At 45.7% G+C, this 26,700-nt stretch overlaps 1 protein-coding gene across 1 annotated transcript; it reads right to left on the minus strand.

The window, feature by feature from the left end:
• LOC135533167 (membrane-associated guanylate kinase, WW and PDZ domain-containing protein 3-like) lies at positions 1-24,152 on the minus strand. Its single transcript, XM_064960571.1, has 6 exons — positions 23,960-24,152; positions 21,165-21,241; positions 20,493-20,642; positions 18,789-18,927; positions 4,084-4,171; positions 1-242 (listed from the first exon to the last, which is right to left on the minus strand). The coding sequence occupies exons 1-6, from the start codon at positions 24,150-24,152 to the stop codon at positions 236-238; spliced, it is 654 nt and encodes a 217-aa protein (XP_064816643.1). The 3' UTR covers positions 1-235.
• Between the last annotated feature and the right edge of the window lie 2,548 nt (positions 24,153-26,700).

A 26,700-nucleotide genomic window follows, 5' to 3' on the forward strand; every position in this document is an offset into this window, starting at 1 on the left:
CTCCTCCTCCTCGGGACAATCCAGGTCTGTGTCAGGAGTACCTCGTCCTCCTCCTCTGCTACTCCTTTCCCCCAGACTACCTCCCTTCCTCTGCCTCCTTCTCTTCTCCCTCTCCCTCTGTCCTCCTCCTCTATCCACCCTTCCGCTCTTCGTTGGCAGAGAGCGTGTTTTATCTACTGCAGCCACACCCGGCTCCTCTGGGTAGAGATAGGAGGAGGGGGAGACTGCTCTGGGATCATGGTCTGAGAGAGGAGAGAGAGAAGGAGGGGGCAAAGAGAGAGAGAGAGATAGAGAAGAGAGGGGGCGAGAGAAAGAGACAGAGGAGGGGGGTGTGAGAGAGAGAGAGACAAAGGAGGGGGTGCAGAGAGAGAGACAGAGGAGGGGGGTGCAGAGAGAGAGACAGGGAGTGGAGAGAGAGAGAGACAGAGGAGGGGGTGTAGAGAGAGAGAGAGACAGGGGGTGTAGAGAGAGAGAGACAGAGGAGGGGGTGTAGAGAGAGAGAAACAGAGGGGGGGGGTGGTGTAGAGAGAGAGAGACAGAGGAGGGGGGTGTAGAGAGAGAGAGACAGAGGTGGGGGAGGGTGTAGAGAGAGAGAGACAGAGGAGGGGGTGTAGAGAGAGAGACAGAGGGGGGTGTAGAGAGAGAGAGACAGAGGAGGGGGAGTGCCGAGAGAGAGAGACAGAGACAGAGGGGGGCGAGAGAGAGAGAGGGGGAGGTGCAGAGAGAGACAGAGGGGGGAGGTGCAGAGAGAGAGAGACACGGAGGAGGAGGGAGGGGGTGCAGAGAGAGACAGAGGGGGGAGGTGCAGAGAGAGAGAGAGACACGGAGGAGGAGGGAGGGGGTGCAGAGAGAGACAGAGGTTAGTGGGAGCTAGAGGGGAAAACACAACATAGAGACAGTTTCCATGTGATGTCACACACTGTGTTTGAAATCATGAAACAACTGTTGACAGTGAGTTGGGATGAATGGCAACACTTTACAATAAGGGTCCATTTCTAAAGGGTTTATATAACGTGCTTGTAATTACGTTATTAACAGTTATTTAATGATTTGTAAATGCGTTATAAACCATTAATAAATGGCTTATAACAAATTGGTCAAACCAGTGCAATAACCAGTCAGTGCTTGCCAAATAGTGAACTACTATTTACCTACATCTATTAGCCATTTATAAACGCAGCTACCAATGCTTGCAGTTTATTTTCTCACTTTTGGGTGTGATGCATTTTTGCTCTGTCCCATGAAAATGGTTATTTTTCAGACAAATGGTCAACTCCCATAATGAATCTAGCCCCTGGTTTGAAATAGTCGCAGAAACCATTGCTGGCAATATTGCCTCTCAAAACTGCCAGTGTATCAAGGCCTGAACTTACTATCTAGCTACTTAGTTACTTAGCTAATATACTAGCAACAATTTTGAAAACTAGCTAACCTCTTTAATCTGTGGTAGCTGACTATTAGTGTTAGCAAGTAATGTTAAACACTAGTTAGCTATTATTATTATTATTATTAGCTAGCAGTGGATATCCATGGCCGGATTAAGAAATCATAGGCCCAGGGGCTTTGTTGTCGTCGTGACAATAGCCTATCTAAAAATGAGTTACCGAAACAGTGCTGCTGTTAGCTACAAATGGTCAGTTGTTGAGAAACTATGTTTCTATTGGTTCTATAGACTAATCTGTCTTCTCTTTTCAGCAGTAGACAATTACTTTCCAAAATTGTACGTATTTCCTGCGATTGTATTTTTTGAAAATCTGCAAAAAGGCAAAACCGACAGCCGCAATCAAACACAGAAATATAATCCATAGACGGCTGTTCCCATTCAAGTCAGGACCGGCATCCATTGCTAGTGCACCCATGAGTTTACCAGTCCAATGTCCAGGGGAAAGAGGTTAAAAAATCTCTTATGTCTTATCGCCACAAAACAGATTAGCTAGCAATAATGCTAACAAAACTGCAGCCTTCCCAGCTGTAGGCATGCCAGTAACTGACAAAATAAAGGAAACACTTGAGCAAACAAAGGATACAAAGTATATGTTATGGCGTGGCATGCATTTTCCTGGCGTGGTTTAGGTCCACTTCTATAATCTATAGATTGGCGCATTGAAACTGTTCTGGCAGCTCGTGGTGGCCCAACACCCTTTAAGATACTTTATGTTGGCGCTTCTTTGATTTTGGAAGCGCCAACTGGACTATTGATCCTCTGTGGCTACATTATGCTCTCTGGTGCATTTGGAACATTGATATCGAGCTCCAGTGGTTGGAAAAACAAGAATAATACATTTAAAATGAGGACCACCCTTTCCTGTGGCGGTCCTCATGAGAGTCAGTTTCATCATAGCTCTTGATGGTTTTTGTGACTGAACTTGAAGAAACTTTCAATGTTCTTGGACATTTTCCGGATTGACTGACCTTCATGTTATAAAGTAATGATGGACTGTTGTTTCTCTTTGCTTATTTGAGCTGTTCTTGCCATAATATGGACTTGGTCTTTTACCAAATAGGGCTATATTCTGTATACCACCCCTACCTTGTCACAACACACCTGATTGGCTCAAACACATTAATGAAAGAAATTCCACAAATACATTTTTAACAAAGCACACCTGTTAATTGAAATGCATTCCAGGTAACTACCTCATGAAGCTGGTTGAGAGAATGCCAAGAGTGTGCAAAGCTGTCATCAAGGCAAAGGGTAGCTACTTTGAAGAATCTCAAATATAAAATATATTTCGATATGTTTAACACTTTGTTTTGGTTACGACATGATTCCATGTGTTATTTCATAGCTTTGATGTCTTCACTATTATTCTACAATAAAGAAAAAATAATAAAAATAAAATAAAAAACAACAAAGAAAATCCCTTGAACGACTCGATGTGTCCAAACTCTGACTGTTTGTTCATTTCATTTTAATCTCTGTTTCAACAAGCCTCATCTGTGTTCTGAGTAGAGTAAATCACTCACTGAGATAAACATGGCTGATGGTTGTACTGAAATAGCTACATTCATAAGGACAGATGCAGGCTGAACAAGTAGGTCTGTTATTGAATTATATTTATATACAGGCGTAGCTGTAACGACGTTCTTCGTTTGTCGAAAGAGAGTTGGACCGAAATGCAGCGTGTTGGTTACTCATGTTTTTAATGAAACAAATAACGGAACTATACATGAAATATGGAAACCTATTACAACCTATCCGGTGAACACTAACACAGAGACAGGAACAATCACCCACGAAATACAAAGTGAAACCCAGGCTACCTAAATATGGTTCCCAATCAGAGACAACGAGAATCACCTGACTCTGATTGAGAACCGCCTCAGGCAGCCAAACCTATACTAAACACACGCCTAATCAGCCACAATCCCAATAACTAAAAAAACCCACTAAGAAATACAACAAACATAAACCCATGTCACACCCTGGCCTGACCAACTAATTAACTAAAACACAAAATACTAAGACCAAGGCGTGACAGTAGCAACTATAAGACACCATTTATAATGGGGTCATTCATGCTGATGATGCATTATAGCTGCGGGCTTTAAGAATTGAAATGGCACTTTTTACTGTTGATTACATACCACCAGGAGTGGCACATAAATAACAACTCCGTTCCATAGCTATACTCACTGCATGTAATTCAACTGCAAGAGCAAATAAACCTGGAGATATGAGACACCTCTTGTTCATGTAACCCAGGGCAACAAGAACATGTGGTCCCAACTGTGTGGCTCTGTTAGTAAGAGGGTGGCACTAGCAAAGCCAAGGTTGTGGATTTAATTCCTGTAGGGATCAGGTACACATACCAGAATGGATAAAATGGTCTGCAAATGGCATATGTCAATGTGAAGACCTCTAGAACACAAAGGGACGTAGAAATAAGAGTTCTAGAACACATAGGGACGTAGAAAAAAGAGTTCTAGAACACAAAGGGACGTAGAAATAAGAGTTCTAGAACACAAAGGGATGTAGAAATAAGAGTTCTAGAACACAAAGGGATGGAGGGATGAAGAGAACCAAAGGAACGAAGAGAATAAACCAAAGAGAATGAAAGACTAACAGGAAGGGATACCAACCGCGTATTCTCTGTTCTGCCGATGACATAGAAACAAGGCTCTCCCTGCTTAGAGTTGGTCATACACAGAGACAGGCTGGAGAGCTCCACTGAGAGGGAAGAGGAGGAGAGGGAAGGAAGGAAGGAAGGAGAGGGAGGAGGAAAGAGAAGGACAAGTAGATGGAGAGAAGGATAAAAGAGAAAGGTAGAGAGAAATAGAAGGAAAGAGGCAGCAAAAGGAAAGACCACAAGTTGGGTCAGGAGAAAGACAAACAGAGAAAGAAGATAACCAAAGTGTTCAAAGGTCAAGACAGGAAGTAGGACTCTTAGCAGTGAGAAAGAAGACACCGGTTAGAGGAAATAAATGAAAGAAGTGACCCTTTTGAATAGGTCAATAAAGACGTGTTCACACTTCAGCCCTTAATCAATAAAGCTCAAATCAGTTTCATTTTTCAAATCCGTTTTGGAAAAACGACTGTCCAAACAACAAGTTACAAGTGACCAAATCAGATTTGTGTGTGTTCATTTCGCATGGACTGGTGCCCCGGGTGGGTGAAGGTCAATGGAATGGTCTAAAAATGAGCAAACTCCGCTCACCCGGGGCACCGGGCCAGAAGTTACAGTATGTAGAAAGCTAAGGTGACAACAATGTCTGCCATGGACGTTTTCCCAGTTGCTTTGGAATGTTTAAAATCATACTGCAAGAACAATTAGAATCCAGGAAAGGACAACATGATCAACTTTCAAAACAAGTCATTTTTGGCGAGTCACAGCAGTCATCTTGCTAGCTAGGTAGCTGTTTACCTTTTCTAGCACGTTGCCTAATTTGTTTTTTAAACAATCAACATGCTAGTTAGCTTTTTCCTAGCCACCGTGCTTCAACACTTGCATTGCTTGCTGTTTGGGGTTTTAGGCTGGGTTTCTGTGCAGCACTTTGAGATATCAGCTGATGTAGGAAGGGCTTTATAAATACATTTGATTTGATTTGATTTAGCAACCACATGGTCTTGTGAAACTGTCAACAGACTAGCAAGCAACATGATGTGCCAAATAACAGCCTAAAAACCACTTGAGGTCAAATAAATCCGATTTGACTGTTCAGACAAGTCGCAAGGCCAGGAATCAGATTTGTATCTGACTTCACACCACCTACAAAGGTGGTTTGAAATGTGGCTTGAAATATCCGATTCTATGTGCTTTCGGGCTGTTTAGACAGCAGGAAAAATAATATATTGCAATCGGATATGGAAAATGCACATATAATCAGATATTTCAAGCCACATTTCAAACCACCTTCGTAGGTGGTGTGAAGTCAGATACAAATCTGATCCCTGGTCTTGCGACTTGTCTGAACGGTCAAATCGGATTTATTTGACCTCAAGTGGTTTTTAGGCTGTTATTTGGCACATCAAGTTGCTTGCAAGCTAGCTTTAAACTGCCAATGTGAGCAAGGCTTACCAATCAATAAGAAATGGATAAATCAGACGTATCCTTCCATCCTCCCTGTCTCTTACCATAGTCTGGGGCGTATCCTTCCTCCCTGTCTCTTATCATAGTCTGGAACATATCCTTCCTCCCTGTCTCTTACCATAGTCTGGGACGTATCCTTCCCTGTCTCTTACCATTGTCTGGGACGTATCCTTCCTCCCTGTCTCTTACCATAGTCTGGGACGTATCCTTCCCTGTCTCTTACCATAGTCTGGGACGTATCCTTCCCTGTCTCTTACCATAGTCTGGGACGTATCCTTCCCTGTCTCTTACCATAGTCTGGGACGTATCCTTACCTGTCTCTTATCATAGTCTGGGACGTATCCTTCCTCCCTGTCTCTTACAATAGTCTGGGACGTATCCTTCCTCCCTGTCTCTCACCATAGTCTGGGACGTATCCTTCCCTGTCTCTTACCATAGTCTGGGACGTATCCTTCCCTGTCTCTTACCATAGTCTGGGACGTATCCTTCCCTGTCTCTTACCATAGTCTGGGACGTATCCTTACCTGTCTCTTACCATAGTCTGGGATGTATCCTTCCTCCCTGTCTCTTACCATAGTCTGGGACGTATCCTTCCTCCCTGTCTCTTACCATAGTCTGGGACATATCCTTCCTCCCTGTCTCTTACCATAGTCTGGGACGTAACCTTCCTCCCTGTCTCTTACTATAGTCTGGGACGTATCCTTCCTCCCTGTCTCTTACTATAGTCTGGGATGTATCCTTCCTCCCTGTCTCTTACCATAGTCTGGGATGTATCCTTCCTCCCTGTCTCTTACCATAGTCTGGGACGTATCCTTCCTCCCTGTCTCTTACTATAGTCTGGGACGTATCCTTCCTCCCTGTCTCTTACCATAGTCTGGGACGTATCTTACCTTCCTGTCTCTTACCATAGTCTGGGACGTATCCTACCTTCCTGTCTCTTACCATAGTCCGGGACGTATTCTTCCTCCCTGTCTCTTACCATAGTCTGGGAAGTATCCTTCCTCCCTGTCTCTCACCATAGTCTGGGAAGTATCCTTCCTCCCTGTCTCTTACCATAGTCTGGGATGTATCCTTCCTCCCTGTCTCTTAACATAGTCTGGGACGTGTCCTTCCTCCCTGTCTCTTACCATAGTCTGGGACGTATCCTTCCTCCCTGTCTCTTACCAGAGTCTGGGACGTATCCTTCCTCCCTGTCTCTTACCATAGTCTGGGACATATCCTTCCTCCCTGTCTCTTACCATAGTCTGGGACGTATCCTTCCTCCCTGTCTCTTACCATAGTCTGGGACGTATCCTTCCTCCTGTCTCTTACCATAGTCTGGGAAGTATCCTTCCCTGTCTCTTACCATAGTCTGGGATGTATCCTTCCTCCCTGTCTCTTACCATAGTCTGGGACGTATCCTTCCTCCCTGTCTCTCACCATAGTCTGGGACATATCCTTCCTCCCTGTCTCTTACCATAGTCTGGGACGTATCCTTCCTCCCTGTCTCTTACCATAGTCTGGGACATATCCTTCCCTGTCTCTTACCATAGTCTGGGACGTATCCTTCCTCCCTGTCTCTTACCATAGTCTGGGACGTATCCTTCCCTGTCTCTTACCATAGTCTGGGACGTATCCTTCCTCCCTGTCTCTTACCATAGTCTGGGACGTATCCTTCCTCCCTGTCTCTTACCATAGTCTGGGACGTATCCTTCCTCCCTGTCTCTTACCATAGTCTGGGACGTATCCTTCCCTGTCTCTTACCATAGTCTGGGACATATCCTTCCTCCCTGTCTTTTACCATAGTCTGGGACGTATCCTTCCTCCCTGTCTCTTACCATAGTCTGGGACGTATCCTTCCCTGTCTCTTACCATAGTCTGGGACATATCCTTCCTCCCTGTCTCTTACCATAGTCTGGGACATATCCTTCCCTGTCTCTTACCATAGTCTGGGACGTATCCTTCCTCCCTGTCTCTTACCATAGTCTGGGACGTATCCTTCCTCCCTGTCTCTTATCATAGTCTGGGACGTATCCTTCCCTGTCTCTTACCATAGTCTGGGACGTATCCTTCCCTGTCTCTTACCATAGTCTGGGACGTATCCTTCCTCCCTGTCTCTTACCATAGTCTGGGACGTATCCTTCCTCCCTGTCTCTTAACATAGTCTGGGACGTATCCTTCCTCCCTGTCTCTTACCATAGTCTGGGACGTATCCTTCCTCCCTGTCTCTTATCATAGTCTGGGACGTATCCTTCCTCCCTGTCTCTTACCATAGTCTGGGACGTATCCTTCCTCCCTGTCTCTTACCATAGTCTGGGACATATCCTTCCCTGTCTCTTACCATAGTCTGGGACATATCCTTCCTCCCTGTCTCTTACCATAGTCTGGGACGTATCCTTCCCTGTCTCTTACCATAGTCTGGGACGTATCCTTCCCTGTCTCTTACCATAGTCTGGGACGTATCCTTCCCTGTCTCTTACCATAGTCTGGGACGTATCCTTCCCTGTCTCTTACCATAGTCTTGGACATATCCTTCCTCCCTGTCTCTTACCATAGTCTGGGACGTATCCTTCCCTGTCTCTTACCATAGTCTTGGACGTATCCTTCCTCCCTGTCTCTTACCATAGTCTGGGACGTATCCTTCCTCCCTGTCTCTTACCATAGTCTGGGACGTTTCCTTCCCCGTCTCTTACCATAGTCTGGGACGTATCCTTCCTCCCTGTCTCTTACCATAGTCTGGGACGTATGCTTCCCTGTCTCTTACCATAGTCTGGGACATATCCTTCCTCCCTGTCTCTTACCATAGTCTGGGACGTATCCTTCCTCCCTGTCTCTTACCATAGTCTGGGACGTATCCTTCCCTGTCTCTTACCATAGTCTGGGACGTATCCTTCCCTGTCTCTTACCATAGTCTGGGACGTATCCTTCCCTGTCTCTTACCATAGTCTGGGATATATCCTTCCTCCCTGTCTCTTACCATAGTCTGGGACGTATCCTTCCTCCCTGTCTCTTACCATAGTCTGGGACGTATCCTTCCTCCCTGTCTCTTATCATAGTCTGGGACGTATCCTTCCTCCCTGTCTCTTACCATAGTCCTGGACGTATCCTTCCTCCCTGTCTCTTAACATAGTCTGGGACGTATCCTTCCTCACTGTCTCTTACCATAGTCTGGGACGTATCCTTCCTCCCTGTCTCTTATCATAGTCTGGGACGTATCCTTCCTCCCTGTCTCTTACCATAGTCTGGGACGTATCCTTCCTCCCTGTCTCTTACCATAGTCTGGGACATATCCTTCCCTGTCTCTTACCATAGTCTGGGACATATCCTTCCTCCCTGTCTCTTACCATAGTCTGGGACGTATCCTTCCCTGTCTCTTACCATAGTCTGGGACGTATCCTTCCCTGTCTCTTACCATAGTCTGGGACATATCCTTCCTCCCTGTCTCTTACCATAGTCTGGGACGTATCCTTCCCTGTCTCTTACCATAGTCTGGGACGTATCCTTCCTCCCTGTCTCTTACCATAGTCTGGGACGTATCCTTCCTCCCTGTCTCTTACCATAGTCTGGGACGTATCCTTCCTCCCTGTCTCTTACCATAGTCTGGGACGTTTCCTTCCCTGTCTCTTACCATAGTCTGGGACGTATCCTTCCTCCCTGTCTCTTACCATAGTCTGGGACGTATCCTTCCCTGTCTCTTACCATAGTCTGGGACATATCCTTCCTCCCTGTCTCTTACCATAGTCTGGGACGTATCCTTCCTCCCTGTCTCTTACCATAGTCTGGGACGTATCCTTCCTCCCTGTCTCTTACCATAGTCTGGGACGTATCCTTCCCTGTCTCTTACTATAGTCTGGGACGTATCCTTCCCTGTCTCTTACCATAGTCTGGGACATATCCTTCCTCCCTGTCTCTTACCATAGTCTGGGATGTATCCTTCCTCCCTGTCTCTTACCATAGTCTGGGACGTATCCTTCCTCCCTGTCTTTTCCATAGTCTGGGACGTATCCTTCCTCCCTGTCTCTTACCATAGTCTGGGACGTATCCTTCCTCCCTGTCTCTTACCATAGTCTGGGAAGTATCCTTCCCTGTCTCTTACCATAGTCTGGGATGTATCCTTCCTCCCTGTCTCTTACCATAGTCTGGGACGTATCCTTCCTCCCTGTCTCTCACCATAGTCTGGGACATATCCTTCCTCCCTGTCTCTTACCATAGTCTGGGACGTATCCTTCCTCCCTGTCTCTTACCATAGTCTGGGACGTATCCTTCCCTGTCTCTTACCATAGTCTGGGACGTATCCTTCCTCCCTGTCTCTTACCATAGTCTGGGACGTATCCTTCCCTGTCTCTTACCATAGTCTGGGACGTATCCTTCCTCCCTGTCTCTTACCATAGTCTGGGACGTATCCTTCCTCCCTGTCTCTTACCATAGTCTGGGACGTATCCTTCCTCCCTGTCTCTTACCATAGTCTGGGACGTATCCTTCCCTGTCTCTTACCATAGTCTGGGACATATCCTTCCTCCCTGTCTTTTACCATAGTCTGGGACGTATCCTTCCTCCCTGTCTCTTACCATAGTCTGGGACGTATCCTTCCCTGTCTCTTACCATAGTCTGGGACATATCCTTCCTCCCTGTCTCTTACCATAGTCTGGGACATATCCTTCCCTGTCTCTTACCATAGTCTGGGACGTATCCTTCCTCCCTGTCTCTTACCATAGTCTGGGACGTATCCTTCCTCCCTGTCTCTTATCATAGTCTGGGACGTATCCTTCCCTGTCTCTTACCATAGTCTGGGACGTATCCTTCCCTGTCTCTTACCATAGTCTGGGACGTATCCTTCCTCCCTGTCTCTTACCATAGTCTGGGACGTATCCTTCCTCCCTGTCTCTTAACATAGTCTGGGACGTATCCTTCCTCCCTGTCTCTTACCATAGTCTGGGACGTATCCTTCCTCCCTGTCTCTTATCATAGTCTGGGACGTATCCTTCCTCCCTGTCTCTTACCATAGTCTGGGACGTATCCTTCCTCCCTGTCTCTTACCATAGTCTGGGACATATCCTTCCCTGTCTCTTACCATAGTCTGGGACATATCCTTCCTCCCTGTCTCTTACCATAGTCTGGGACGTATCCTTCCCTGTCTCTTACCATAGTCTGGGACGTATCCTTCCCTGTCTCTTACCATAGTCTGGGACGTATCCTTCCCTTCCCTGTCTCTTACCATAGTCTGGGACGTATCCTTCCCTGTCTCTTACCATAGTCTTGGACATATCCTTCCTCCCTGTCTCTTACCATAGTCTGGGACGTATCCTTCCCTGTCTCTTACCATAGTCTGGGACGTATCCTTCCTCCCTGTCTCTTACCATAGTCTGGGACGTATCCTTCCTCCCTGTCTCTTACCATAGTCTGGGACGTTTCCTTCCCCATCTCTTACCATAGTCTGGGACGTATCCTTCCTCCCTGTCTCTTACCATAGTCTGGGACGTATCCTTCCCTGTCTCTTACCATAGTCTGGGACATATCCTTCCTCCCTGTCTCTTACCATAGTCTGGGACGTATCCTTCCTCCCTGTCTCTTACCATAGTCTGGGACGTATCCTTCCCTGTCTCTTACCATAGTCTGGGACGTATCCTTCCCTGTCTCTTACCATAGTCTGGGACGTATCCTTCCCTGTCTCTTACCATAGTCTGGGATATATCCTTCCTCCCTGTCTCTTACCATAGTCTGGGACGTATCCTTCCTCCCTGTCTCTTACCATAGTCTGGGACGTATCCTTCCTCCTGTCTCTTACCATAGTCTGGGAAGTATCCTTCCCTGTCTCTTACCATAGTCTGGGATGTATCCTTCCTCCCTGTCTCTTACCATAGTCTGGGACGTATCCTTCCTCCCTGTCTCTCACCATAGTCTGGGACATATCCTTCCTCCCTGTCTCTTACCATAGTCTGGGACGTATCCTTCCTCCCTGTCTCTTACCATAGTCTGGGACGTATCCTTCCCTGTCTCTTACCATAGTCTGGGACGTATCCTTCCTCCCTGTCTCTTACCATAGTCTGGGACGTATCCTTCCCTGTCTCTTACCATAGTCTGGGACGTATCCTTCCTCCCTGTCTCTTACCATAGTCTGGGACGTATCCTTCCCTGTCTCTTACCATAGTCTGGGACGTATCCTTCCTCCCTGTCTCTTACCATAGTCTGGGACGTATCCTTCCCTGTCTCTTACCATAGTCTGGGACATATCCTTCCTCCTGTCTTTTACCATAGTCTGGGACGTATCCTTCCTCCCTGTCTCTTACCATAGTCTGGGACGTATCCTTCCCTGTCTCTTACCATAGTCTGGGACGTATCCTTCCTCCCTGTCTCTTACCATAGTCTGGGACATATCCTTCCCTGTCTCTTACCATAGTCTGGGACGTATCCTTCCTCCCTGTCTCTTACCATAGTCTGGGACGTATCCTTCCTCCCTGTCTCTTACCATAGTCTGGGACGTATCCTTCCCTGTCTCTTACCATAGTCTGGGACGTATCCTTCCCTGTCTCTTACCATAGTCTGGGACGTATCCTTCCTCCCTGTCTCTTACCATAGTCTGGGACGTATCCTTCCTCCCTGTCTCTTACCATAGTCTGGGACGTATCCTTCCTCCCTGTCTCTTACCATAGTCTGGGACGTATCCTTCCTCCCTGTCTCTTACCATAGTCTGGGGGACATAGTCTGGGACGTATCCTTCCTCCCTGTCTCTTACCATAGTCTGGGACGTATCCTTCCTCCCTGTCTCTTACCATAGTCTGGGACATATCCTTCCCTGTCTCTTACCATAGTCTGGGACGTATCCTTCCTCCCTGTCTCTTACCATAGTCTGGGACGTATCCTTCCCTGTCTCTTACCATAGTCTGGGACGTATCCTTCCCTGTCTCTTACCATAGTCTGGGACATATCCTTCCTCCCTGTCTCTTACCATAGTCTGGGACGTATCCTTCCTGTCTCTTACCATAGTCTGGGACGTATCCTTCCTCCCTGTCTCTTACCATAGTCTGGGACGTATCCTTCCTCCCTGTCTCTTACCATAGTCTGGGACGTATCCTTCCTCCCTGTCTCTTACCATAGTCTGGGACGTTTATCCTTCCCTGTCTCTTACCATAGTCTGGGACGTATCCTTCCTCCCTGTCTCTTACCATAGTCTGGGACGTATCCTTCCCTGTCTCTTACCATAGTCTGGGACATATCCTTCCTCCCTGTCTCTTACCATAGTCTGGGACGTATCCTTCCTCCCTGTCTCTTACCATAGTCTGGGACGTATCCTTCCTCCCTGTCTCTTACCATAGTCTGGGACGTATCCTTCCCTGTCTCTTACTATAGTCTGGGACGTATCCTTCCCTGTCTCTTACCATAGTCTGGGACATATCCTTCCTCCCTGTCTCTTACCATAGTCTGGGACGTATCCTTCCTCCCTGTCTCTTACCATAGTCTGGGACGTATCCTTCCTCCCTGTCTTTTTCCATAGTCTGGGACGTATCCTTCCTCCCTGTCTCTTACCATAGTCTGGGACGTATCCTTCCTCCTGTCTCTTACCATAGTCTGGGAAGTATCCTTCCCCTGTCTCTTACCATAGTCTGGGATGTATCCTTCCTCCCTGTCTCTTACCATAGTCTGGGACGTATCCTTCCTCCCTGTCTCTCACCATAGTCTGGGACATATCCTTCCTCCCTGTCTCTTACCATAGTCTGGGACGTATCCTTCCTCCCTGTCTCTTACCATAGTCTGGGACGTATCCTTCCCTGTCTCTTACCATAGTCTGGGACGTATCCTTCCTCCCTGTCTCTTACCATAGTCTGGGACGTATCCTTCCCTGTCTCTTACCATAGTCTGGGACGTATCCTTCCTCCCTGTCTCTTACCATAGTCTGGGACGTATCCTTCCTCCCTGTCTCTTACCATAGTCTGGGACGTATCCTTCCTCCCTGTCTCTTACCATAGTCTGGGACGTATCCTTCCCTGTCTCTTACCATAGTCTGGGACATATCCTTCCTCCCTGTCTTTTACCATAGTCTGGGACGTATCCTTCCTCCCTGTCTCTTACCATAGTCTGGGACGTATCCTTCCCTGTCTCTTACCATAGTCTGGGACATATCCTTCCTCCCTGTCTCTTACCATAGTCTGGGACATATCCTTCCCTGTCTCTTACCATAGTCTGGGACGTATCCTTCCTCCCTGTCTCTTACCATAGTCTGGGACGTATCCTTCCTCCCTGTCTCTTATCATAGTCTGGGACGTATCCTTCCTGTCTCTTACCATAGTCTGGGACGTATCCTTCCCTGTCTCTTACCATAGTCTGGGACGTATCCTTCCTCCCTGTCTCTTACCATAGTCTGGGACGTATCCTTCCTCCCTGTCTCTTAACATAGTCTGGGACGTATCCTTCCTCCCTGTCTCTTACCATAGTCTGGGACGTATCCTTCCTCCCTGTCTCTTATCATAGTCTGGGACGTATCCTTCCTCCCTGTCTCTTACCATAGTCTGGGACGTATCCTTCCTCCCTGTCTCTTACCATAGTCTGGGACATATCCTTCCCTGTCTCTTACCATAGTCTGGGACATATCCTTCCTCCCTGTCTCTTACCATAGTCTGGGACGTATCCTTCCCTGTCTCTTACCATAGTCTGGGACGTATCCTTCCCTGTCTCTTACCATAGTCTGGGACGTATCCTTCCCTGTCTCTTACCATAGTCTGGGACGTATCCTTCCCTGTCTCTTACCATAGTCTTGGACATATCCTTCCTCCCTGTCTCTTACCATAGTCTGGGACGTATCCTTCCCTGTCTCTTACCATAGTCTGGGACGTATCCTTCCTCCCTGTCTCTTACCATAGTCTGGGACGTATCCTTCCTCCCTGTCTCTTACCATAGTCTGGGACGTTTCCTTCCCCATCTCTTACCATAGTCTGGGACGTATCCTTCCTCCCTGTCTCTTACCATAGTCTGGGACGTATCCTTCCCTGTCTCTTACCATAGTCTGGGACATATCCTTCCTCCCTGTCTCTTACCATAGTCTGGGACGTATCCTTCCTCCCTGTCTCTTACCATAGTCTGGGACGTATCCTTCCCTGTCTCTTACCATAGTCTGGGACGTATCCTTCCCTGTCTCTTACCATAGTCTGGGACGTATCCTTCCCTGTCTCTTACCATAGTCTGGGATATATCCTTCCTCCCTGTCTCTTACCATAGTCTGGGACGTATCCTTCCTCCCTGTCTCTTACCATAGTCTGGGACGTATCCTTCCTCCCTGTCTCTTACCATAGTCTGGGAAGTATCCTTCCCTGTCTCTTACCATAGTCTGGGATGTATCCTTCCTCCCTGTCTCTTACCATAGTCTGGGACGTATCCTTCCTCCCTGTCTCTCACCATAGTCTGGGACATATCCTTCCTCCCTGTCTCTTACCATAGTCTGGGACGTATCCTTCCTCCCTGTCTCTTACCATAGTCTGGGACGTATCCTTCCCTGTCTCTTACCATAGTCTGGGACGTATCCTTCCTCCCTGTCTCTTACCATGGTCTGGGACGTATCCTTCCCTGTCTCTTACCATAGTCTGGGACGATCCTTCCTCCCTGTCTCTTACCATAGTCTGGGACGTATCCTTCCTCCCTGTCTCTTACCATAGTCTGGGACGTATCCTTCCTCCCTGTCTCTTACCATAGTCTGGGACGTATCCTTCCCTGTCTCTTACCATAGTCTGGGACATATCCTTCCTCCCTGTCTTTTACCATAGTCTGGGACGTATCCTTCCTCCCTGTCTCTTACCATAGTCTGGGACGTATCCTTCCCTGTCTCTTACCATAGTCTGGGACATATCCTTCCTCCCTGTCTCTTACCATAGTCTGGGACATATCCTTCCCTGTCTCTTACCATAGTCTGGGACGTATCCTTCCTCCCTGTCTCTTACCATAGTCTGGGACGTATCCTTCCTCCCTGTCTCTTATCATAGTCTGGGACGTATCCTTCCCTGTCTCTTACCATAGTCTGGGACGTATCCTTCCCTGTCTCTTACCATAGTCTGGGACGTATCCTTCCTCCTGTCTCTTACCATAGTCTGGGACGTATCCTTCCTCCCTGTCTCTTAACATAGTCTGGGACGTATCCTTCCTCCCTGTCTCTTACCATAGTCTGGGACGTATCCTTCCTCCCTGTCTCTTATCATAGTCTGGGACGTATCCTTCCTCCCTGTCTCTTACCATAGTCTGGGACGTATCCTTCCTCCCTGTCTCTTACCATAGTCTGGGACATATCCTTCCCTGTCTCTTACCATAGTCTGGGACATATCCTTCCTCCCTGTCTCTTACCATAGTCTGGGACGTATCCTTCCCTGTCTCTTACCATAGTCTGGGACGTATCCTTCCCTGTCTCTTACCATAGTCTGGGACATATCCTTCCTCCCTGTCTCTTACCATAGTCTGGGACGTATCCTTCCCTGTCTCTTACCATAGTCTTGGACATATCCTTCCTCCCTGTCTCTTACCATAGTCTGGGACGTATCCTTCCCTGTCTCTTACCATAGTCTGGGACGTATCCTTCCTCCCTGTCTCTTACCATAGTCTGGGACGTATCCTTCCTCCCTGTCTCTTACCATAGTCTGGGACGTTTCCTTCCCCGTCTCTTACCATAGTCTGGGACGTATCCTTCCTCCCTGTCTCTTACCATAGTCTGGGACGTATCCTTCCCTGTCTCTTACCATAGTCTGGGACATATCCTTCCTCCCTGTCTCTTACCATAGTCTGGGACGTATCCTTCCTCCCTGTTTCTTACCATAGTCTGGGACGTATCCTTCCCTGTCTCTTACCATAGTCTGGGACGTATCCTTCCCTGTCTCTTACCATAGTCTGGGACGTATCCTTCCCTGTCTCTTACCATAGTCTGGGATATATCCTTCCTCCCTGTCTCTTACCATAGTCTGGGACGTATCCTTCCTCCCTGTCTCTTACCATAGTCTGGGACGTATCCTTCCTCCCTGTCTCTTACCATAGTCTGGGACGTATCCTTCCTCCCTGTCTCTTACCATAGTCCTGGACGTATCCTTCCTCCCTGTCTCTTAACATAGTCTGGGACGTATCCTTCCTCCCTGTCTCTTACCATAGTCTGGGACGTATCCTTCCCTGTCTCTTACCATAGTCTGGGACGTATCCTTCCTCCCTGTCTCTTACCATAGTCTGGGACGTATCCTTCCTCCCTGTCTCTTACCATAGTCTGGGACATATCCTTCCCTGTCTCTTACCATAGTCTGGGACATATCCTTCCTCCCTGTCTCTTACCATAGTCTGGGACGTATCCTTCCCTGTCTCTTACCATAGTCTGGGACGTATCCTTCCCTGTCTCTTACCATAGTCTGGGACATATCCTTCCTCCCTGTCTCTTACCATAGTCTGGGACGTATCCTTCCCTGTCTCTTACCATAGTCTGGGACGTATCCTTCCTCCCTGTCTCTTACCATAGTCTGGGACGTATCCTTCCTCCCTGTCTCTTACCATAGTCTGGGACGTATCCTTCCTCCCTGTCTCTTACCATAGTCCTGGACGTATCCTTCCCTGTCTCTTACCATAGTCTTGGACATATCCTTCCTCCCTGTCTCTTACCATAGTCTGGGACGTATCCTTCCTCCCTGTCTCTTACCATAGTCTGGGACGTATCCTTCCCTGTCTCTTACCATAGTCTGGGACATATCCTTCCTCCCTGTCTCTTACCATAGTCTGGGACGTATCCTTCCTCCCTGTCTCTTACCATAGTCTGGGACGTATCCTTCCCTGTCTCTTACCATAGTCTGGGACGTATCCTTCCCTGTCTCTTACTATAGTCTGGGACGTATCCTTCCCTGTCTCTTACCATAGTCTGGGACATATCCTTCCTCCCTGTCTCTTACCATAGTCTGGGACGTATCCTTCCTCCCTGTCTCTTACCATAGTCTGGGACGTATCCTTCCTCCCTGTCTCTTACCATAGTCTGGGACGTATCCTTCCTCCCTGTCTCTTACCAGAGTCTGGGACGTATCCTTCCTCCCTGTCTCTTACCATAGTCTGGGACATATCCTTCCTCCCTGTCTCTTACCATAGTCTGGGACGTATCCTTCCTCCCTGTCTCTTACCATAGTCTGGGACATATCCTTCCCTGTCTCTTACCATAGTCTGGGACGTATCCTTCCTCCCTGTCTCTTACCATAGTCTGGGACGTATCCTTCCTCCCTGTCTCTTAACATAGTCTGGGACGTATCCTTCCTCCCTGTCTCTTACCATAGTCTGGGACGTATCCTTCCTCCCTGTCTCTTATCATAGTCTGGGACGTATCCTTCCTCCCTGTCTCTTACCATAGTCTGGGACGTATCCTTCCTCCCTGTCTCTTATCATAGTCTGGGACGTATCCTTCCTCCCTGTCTCTTACCATAGTCTGGGACGTATCCTTCCTCCCTGTCTCTTACCATAGTCTGGGACGTATCCTTCCTCCCTGTCTCTTACCAGAGTCTGGGACGTATCCTTCCTCCCTGTCTCTTACCATAGTCTGGGACATATCCTTCCTCCCTGTCTCTTACCATAGTCTGGGACGTATCCTTCCTCCCTGTCTCTTACCATAGTCTGGGACATATCCTTCCCTGTCTCTTACCATAGTCTGGGACGAATCCTTCCTCCCTGTCTCTTACCATAGTCTGGGACGTATCCTTCCTCCCTGTCTCTTAACATAGTCTGGGACGTATCCTTCCTCCCTGTCTCTTACCATAGTCTGGGACGTATCCTTCCTCCCTGTCTCTTATCATAGTCTGGGACGTATCCTTCCTCCCTGTCTCTTACCATAGTCTGGGACGTATCCTTCCTCCCTGTCTCTTACCATAGTCTGGGACGTATCCTTCCCTGTCTCTTACCATAGTCTGGGACATATCCTTCCTCCCTGTCTCTTACCATAGTCTGGGACGTATCCTTCCCTGTCTCTTACCATAGTCTGGGACGTATCCTTCCCTGTCTCTTACCATAGTCTGGGACGTATCCTTCCCTGTCTCTTACCATAGTCTGGGACGTATCCTTCCCTGTCTCTTACCATAGTCTTGGACATATCCTTCCTCCCTGTCTCTTACCATAGTCTGGGACGTATCCTTCCTCCCTGTCTCTTACCATAGTCTGGGACATATCCTTCCTCCTGTCTCTTACCATAGTCTGGGACATATCCTTCCTCCCTGTCTCTTACCATAGTCTGGGACATATCCTTCCTCCCTGTCTCTTACCATAGTCTGGGACATATCCTTCCTCCCTGTCTCTTACCATAGTCCGGGACGTATCCGTTTCCTTTCTTCAGTACCAGGTGTATACGATGTCCCCCTCTTCTTATCTGCTCTACGGCCTGGCTGTGGGTCATTCCTGTTGTACTGTCACCATTTATCTCCACCAGCTGGTCACTCACCTACACAACAGCAATACAATACAGGTTACACAAACCACAACAACTACACACACACACTCACACACAGAGACAGACACAAACCACAACAACTACACACACACTCACACACAGAGACACAGACAAACCACAACAACTACACACAACTACACACACACTCACACACAGAGACACACACAAACCACAACAACTACACACACACTCACACACAGAGACACACACAAACCACAACAACACTACAGCCTGGCTGTGGGTTACTGATTCAGAGGTGTTAAAGGGGGTTAAAATGTTGGGTTAACAAGGTATCCCCCTTTCCCTATTGTCTGTTACACTGTCACCATTTAACTAGGTATCCCTCTTTCCCTATTGTCTGTTATACTGTCACCATTTAACTAGGTATCCCTCTTTCCCTATTGTCTGTTACACTGTCACCATTTAACTAGGTATCCCTCTTTCCTCTTTCCCTATTGTCTGTTATACTGTCACCATTTAACTAGGTATCCCTCTTTCCTCTTTCCCTATTGTCTGTTATACTGTCACCATTTAACTAGGTATCCCTCTTTCTCTATTGTCTGTTATACTGTCACCATTTAACTAGGTATCCCTCTTTCCTCTTTCCCTATTGTCTGTTATACTGTCACCATTTAACTAGGTATCCCTCTTTCCTCTTTCCCTATTGTCTGTTATACTGTCACCATTTAACTAGGTATCCCTCTTTCCCTATTGTCTGTTATACTGTCACCATTTAACTAGGTATCCCTCTTTCCTCTTTCCCTATTGTCTGTTATACTGTCACCATTTAACCAGGTATCCCTCTTTCCCTATTGTCTGTTATACTGTCACCATTTAACTAGGTTTCCCTCTTTCCCTATTGTCTGTTATACTGTCACCATTTAACTAGGTATCCCTCTTTCCCTATTGTCTGTTATACTGTCACCATTTAACTAGGTATCCCTCTTTCCTCTTTCCCTATTGTCTGTTATACTGTCACCATTTAACTAGGTATCCCTCTTTCCTCTTTCCCTATTGTCTCTTACTGTCACCATTTAACTAGGTATCCCTCTTTCCCCTTTCCCTATTGTCTGTTATACTGTCACCATTTAACTAGGTTTCCCTCTTTCCGTATTGTCTGTTACACTGTCACCATTTAACTAGGTATCCCTCTTTCCCTATTGTCTGTTATACTGTCACCATTTAACTAGGTATCCCTCTTTCCCTATTGTCTGTTATACTGTCACCATTTAACTAGGTATCCCTCTTTCCCTATTGTCTGTTATACTGTCACCATTTAACTAGGTATCCCTCTTTCCCCTTTCCCTATTGTATGTTACACTGTCACCATTTAACTCCACCAGCTGTTCACTCAGCTACTCACACACAGCTGTCTTGTCTTACCTACACAACGCACACCTTCTGACTGTCACACCTGTATCTTGTGGCTGCGCGAGGCAGACCTTCCCTCCATCAGTCCCCAACACGCCCAGCTGACTGTCACACCTGTATCTTGTGGCTGCGCAAGGCAGACCCTCCCTCCATCAGTCCCCAACACACCCAGCTGACTGTCTCACCTGTATCCGGTGGCTGCGTGAGGCAGGTCCTCCCTCCATCAGTCCCAGGACATACAGGCCCATGTTGTACTCACTGCCCCCCCGCAGACTGAAGCCAAAACCTGTAGGACCTCTCTCTAGGTCTACACTATAGTAACGCTGGTCCTGCTGCTAGAAGGAGAGGAAGAGAGAGGGACAGGGAGAGAGAGAGAAAGCGAGAGAGAGAGAGAAACAGGGAGAGAGAGAGAGAAAGAGAGAGAGAGAGAAACAGGGAGAGAGAGAGAAACAGGGAGAGAGAGAGAGAAAGCGAGAGAGAGAGAGAAAGAGAGAGAGAGAGAAACAGGGAGAGAGAGAAACAGGGAGAGAGAGAGAGAAACAGGGAGAGAGAGAGAGAAAGCGAGAGAGAGAGGGACAGAGAGAGAGAGAGGGACAGAGAGAGAGTAACAGGGAGAAACAGAGAGAGAGAGAAAGCGAGAGAGAGCGAGAGAAACAGGGAGAGAGAGAGAAAGCGAGAGAGAGAGAGAGAGAGAGAGAGAGAGAGAGAGAAAGCGAGAGAGTAACAGGACAGAAAGATGTCACAATCGCTCCGGGATCGACAGGGCAATTATAAAGACAACAACTCATTAGAGAGGAAATGATTTGATTTGATGTATCAGGTATATGATTAAATCTAAACGCACATACAAGCCTCACCTTGGGCCTCCCTCTGTGGCCTTTCCTTGTCCTGCCACCAGCATCTAACTCTGGGCCTTCTGACATACTAGAGGAGTCTAAGGGAGATAGAAATAGCTAAGAAGGTTAAGAGATGATAGAGCTTACAGTAGAAAACAATTGGGTGGGGAGCAATCTCTAGTGGACAGATATCTGTGCGTAAACCGTAGATTCTGTCGAGAGGGAATGGCTGAGAGTTTATTTTTTGTGAGGGTGGAGACTTCGTAAATCGGAACTCTCAATTTCGAACAGCTATAGACCCAGAATTTAATCAATCAGATTTCCAAATTACGCAACATTTTTTGTTCTGGTATAACCCGAGTTTAGGTGGGAAGTCTATGGTACTCTTTCCCTAAAGGAGAAGAAATACACCCTCTATTGGAATTGCTATGTTGTGAAGTGAGTGACAGATTTGAGCTACCTGTAGCTGAGGTTGTGTTGTGCGTGTGAGCATGGATACATATATAACTAGATACTGGTAGGTATATAACTAGATACTGGTAGGTATATAACTAGATACTGGTACGTATATAACTAGATACTGGTAGGTATATAACTAGATACTGGTATGTTTATAACTAGATATTGGTAGATATATAACTAGATATTGGTATGTTTATAACTAGATACTGGTAGGTATATAACTAGATACTGGTAGGTATATAACTAGATACTGGTATGTATATAACTAGATACTGGTATGTATACAACTAGATATTGGTATGTATATAACTAGATATTGGTATGTATATTACTATATACTGGTATGTATACAACTAGATACTGGTATGTTTATAACAAGATATTGGTATGTATATAACTATATACTGGTATGTATACAACTATATACTGGTATGTATATTACTATATACTGGTATGTTTATAACTAGATACTGGTATGTTTATAACTAGATATTAGTAGGTATATAACTAGATATTAGTATGTATATAACTAGATACTGGTATGTTTATAACTAGATATTAGTAGGTATATAACTAGATATTAGTAGGTATATAACTAGATATTGGTAGGTATATAACTAGATATTGGTATGTATATAACTAGATATTGGTAGGTTTATAACTAGATATTGGTATGTTTATAACTAGATGCTGGTATGTATATAACTAGATACTGGTATGTTTATAACTAGATATTGGTATGTTTATAACTAGATATTGGTAGGTATATAACTAGATATTGGTATGTTTATAACTAGATACTGGTATGTTTATAACTAGATATTGGTAGGTATATAACTAGATATTGGTATGTTTATAACTAGATACTGGTATGTTTATAACTAGATATTGGTAGGTATATAACTAGATATTGGTGTGTATATAACTAGATATTGGTAGGTATATAACTAGATATTGGTAGGTATATAACTAGATATTGGTATGTATATAACTAGATATTGGTAGGTATATAACTAGATATTGGTAGGTTTATAACTAGATATCGGTATGTATATAACTAGATATTGGTAGGTATATAACAAGATATTGGTAGGTATACAACTAGATATTGGTAGGTATGTCAGTTTGGCAAGTCAGTTAAGAACAAATTCTTATTTTCAATGACGTCCTAGGAACAGTGAGTTAACTGCCTGTTCAGGGGCAGAACGACAGATTTGTACCTTGTCAGCTCGGGGGTTTGAACTTGCAACCTTTCGGTTACTAGTCCAACACTCTAACCACTAGGCTACCCTGTCGCCCTGGTGGTTCTAGCCAATTCTGCATATAACTCAATGGTGTTAGATATTGGTATGTATATAACTAGATATTGGTGTGTATACAACTAGATATTGGTAGGCATATAACTAGATATTGGTAGGTATATAACTAGATATTGGTATGTTTATAACTAGATATTGGTATGTATATAACTAGATAGTGGTAGGTATATAACTAGATATTGGTAGGTATATAACTAGATATTGGTAGGTATATAACTAGATATTGGTAGGTATATAACTAGATAGTGGTAGGTATATAACTAGATAGTGGTAGGTATATAACTAGATAGTGGTAGGTATATAACTAGATATTGGTAGGTATATAACTAGATAGTGGTAGGTATATAACTAGATATTGATAGGTATATAACTAGATATTGGTAGGTATATAACTAGATATTGGTAGGTATATAACTAGATAGTGGTAGGTATATAACTAGATAGTGGTAGGTATATAACTAGATATTGGTAGGTATATAACTAGATATTGGTAGGTATATAACTAGATATTGGTATGTATATAACTAGATATTGGTATGTATATAACTAGATATTGGTATGTATATAACTAGATATTGGTAGGTATATAACTAGATATTGGTATGTATATAACTAGATATTGGTATGTATATAACTAGATATTGGTAGGTATATAACTAGATATTGGTAGGTATATAACTAGATATTGGTAGGTATATAACTAGATATTGGTAGGTATATAACTAGATATTGGTATGTATATAACTAGATATTGGTAGGTATATAACTAGATATTGGTAGGTATATAACTAGATATTGGTATGTATATAACTAGATATTGGTAGGTATATAACTAGATATTGGTAGGTATATAACTAGATATTGGTATGTATATAACTAGATATTGGTATGTATATAACTAGATATTGGTAGGTATATAACTAGATATTGGTAGGTATATAACTAGATATTGGTAGGTATATAACTAGATATTGGTAGGTATATAACTAGATATTGGTAGGTATATAACTAGATATTGGTAGGTATATAACTCACTGGGGTTAAGTCTTGGTATGATGGTGAGTCTGAGTGTGTTTCCGGCCCGTCTCAGTATCTGTGCCAGGTCTCTGTGAGGCAGCGTGACAACGGACCGCCCCTCCACTGCCTCTAGCTGGTCACCCGGCTGGATCTGACCTGACCGGGCCGCAGGGCTGCCCCCACGCACTGTCACGAACCTGTGGGACAGCATGGACGAGGCTGGGGTGGGGAGAGAGAGAGAGAGCGAGAGAGAGAGAGAGAGAGACATAGGGAGGGAGTGAGATAGAGAAAGAGAGAGAGAGACATATGGAGGGAGTGAGATAGAGAAAGAGAGAGAGAGACATATGGAGGGAGTGAGATAGAGAAAGAGAGAGAGAGACATATGGAGGGAGTGAGATAGAGAAAGAGAGAGAGAGACATAGGGAGGGAGATAGAGAAAGAGAGAGAGAGACGTAGGGAGGGAGTGAGATAGAGAAAGAGAGAGAAAGACATAGGGAGGGAGATAGAGAAAGAGAAAGAGAGAGAGAGAGACATAGGGAGGAAGTGAGATAGAGAGAGAGAGAGAGGGAACGAGAGAGAGCGAGAGAGAGGGAAAGAGAGAGAGAGAGGGAAAGAGTGTGAGAGAGAGAGAGAGAGAGAGGGAGGGAGAGAGGGAGGGAGAGAGGGAGGGAGTTGAGAGTCAGTACTGTCAGTCATTTAGTTAGTAGTTAACCTGGATACAGTTCGGTGTGAAGTAGAAAGGTATATTAAGAATACAACGTATAAAATGACCAGAAAGGTCAAAGATCAGACAGAACACACAGCATCATGGTAAACCAGGCACAACAGAGCTCCAACATATACAAGGAACAATTGAAGGTTGAAAAAACACCTCAATTCTAGTCAATTCTGCAATATACAGTCTGTCCTTTTTCTCCAGTGGACCATGAGGAAGGGTATGATGGAAGGGTGTGAGGAAGGATGTGAGGAAAGGTGTGAGGAAGGGTGTGAGCAATGATATGAGGAAGGGTATGAGGAAAGGTGTGAGGAAGGGTATGAGGAAGGGTATGAGGAAGGGTATGAGAAAGTATATGAGGAAGAATATTAGGAAGTATACAGTTGAGCTACAGCTGGTGTACCAGTTCTAAAATAGGCCCCTAGCTCAGTGTGTGTGTGTGTGTGTGTGTGTGTGTGTGTGTGTGTGTGTGTGTGTGTGTGTGTGTGTGTGTGTGTGTGTGGCGCGTGCATGCACACCTAGCTCAGTCTGTGTGGGCGTGCCATGTACGACAGCTGCGCTAATAATTAATGATTGATTAAATAATTGAGGCAAACTTCCGATGGAAGACATTAAGTGATGCTACGGTATGCTTCAATGGTCATCACTCTGATGTCACAGGGTTCTATCTGGGTTACAGACGAGCAGAGGAGGTTCTAGAATAGAGACAGGCTTCTATCTGGGTTACAGACTGGAGCAGGGGAGGTTCTAGAATAGAGACAGGGTTCTATCTGGGTTACAGACTGGAGCAGGGGAGGTTCTAGAATAGAGACAGGGTTCTATCTGGGTTACAGACTGGAGCAGGGGAGGTTCTATCTGGGTTACAGACTGGAGCAGGGGAGGTTCTATCTGGGTTACAGACTGGAGCAGGGGAGGTTCTATCTGGGTTACAGACTGGAGCAGGGGAGGTTCTAGAATAGAGACAGGGTTCTATCTGGGTTACAGACTGGGTGCAGGGGAGGTTCTAGAATAGAGACAGGGTTCTATCTGGGTTACAGACTGGAGCAGGGGAGGTTCTAGAATAGAGACAGGGTTCTATCTGGGTTACTGACTGGAGCAGGGGAGGTTCTAGAATAGAGACGGGGTTCTATCTGGGTTACAGACTGGAGCAGGGGAGGTTCTAGAATAGAGACAGGGTTCTATCTTAGATACAGGCTGGAGCAGGGTAGGTTCTAGTATAGAGACAGGGTTCTATCTGGGTTACAGACTGGAGCAGGGGAGGTTCTAGAATAGAGACAGGGTTCTATCTGGGTTACAGACTGGAGCAGGGGGGTTCTAGAATAGCGACAGGGTTCTATCTGGGATACAGACTGGAGCAGGGGAGGTTCTAGAATAGAGACAGGGTTCTATCTGAGCTGCAGACTGGAGAAGGAGAGGTTCTAGAATAAAGGACATTGTTCAACTGTGTATACACACAGACACACAGACACAGACACACAAAGACACAGACACCAACACACACACAAGGGAAATCAAACCCAATTCATTAACAAGGTAGAAGAAAATGTTTGTTTCATTTCTTTTCATGTGAGCAGTACTATAAACTTGATCAAATTAAACACAAATCCTCCAAGCCCCGTGAGAGAGAAAGAGAGGGAGCGGGGGATAGAGAGAGGTGGAGGAGAGCGAGAACCAATAAATCACAAAATGGGACAAACACCAAATTGAGACTCTGCATGCAGAATTCCTCTGTGTACAACGTAAAACACCAAATAATGCAGAGCAGAATTAGGCCGATACCCACTAATCATCAAAATCCAGAAAATACCTTAAATTCTACAACCACCTAATTGGAAGTGATTCCCAAACCTTCCATAACAAAGCCATCAGCTACAGAGAGATGAACCTGGAGAAGAGTCCCCTAAGCAACCTGGGGCTCTGTTCAAAAACACAAACAGACCCCACAGAGCCCCAGGACACCAACACAATTAGACCCAACTAAATCATGAGAAAACAAAAAGATAATTACTTGAAACATTAGAAAGAATTAACAAAACAACAGAGC

Source organism: Oncorhynchus masou, unplaced genomic scaffold (genome assembly GCF_036934945.1).
Source record: "Oncorhynchus masou masou isolate Uvic2021 unplaced genomic scaffold, UVic_Omas_1.1 unplaced_scaffold_2262, whole genome shotgun sequence".
NCBI lineage: Eukaryota > Metazoa > Chordata > Actinopteri > Salmoniformes > Salmonidae > Oncorhynchus > Oncorhynchus masou.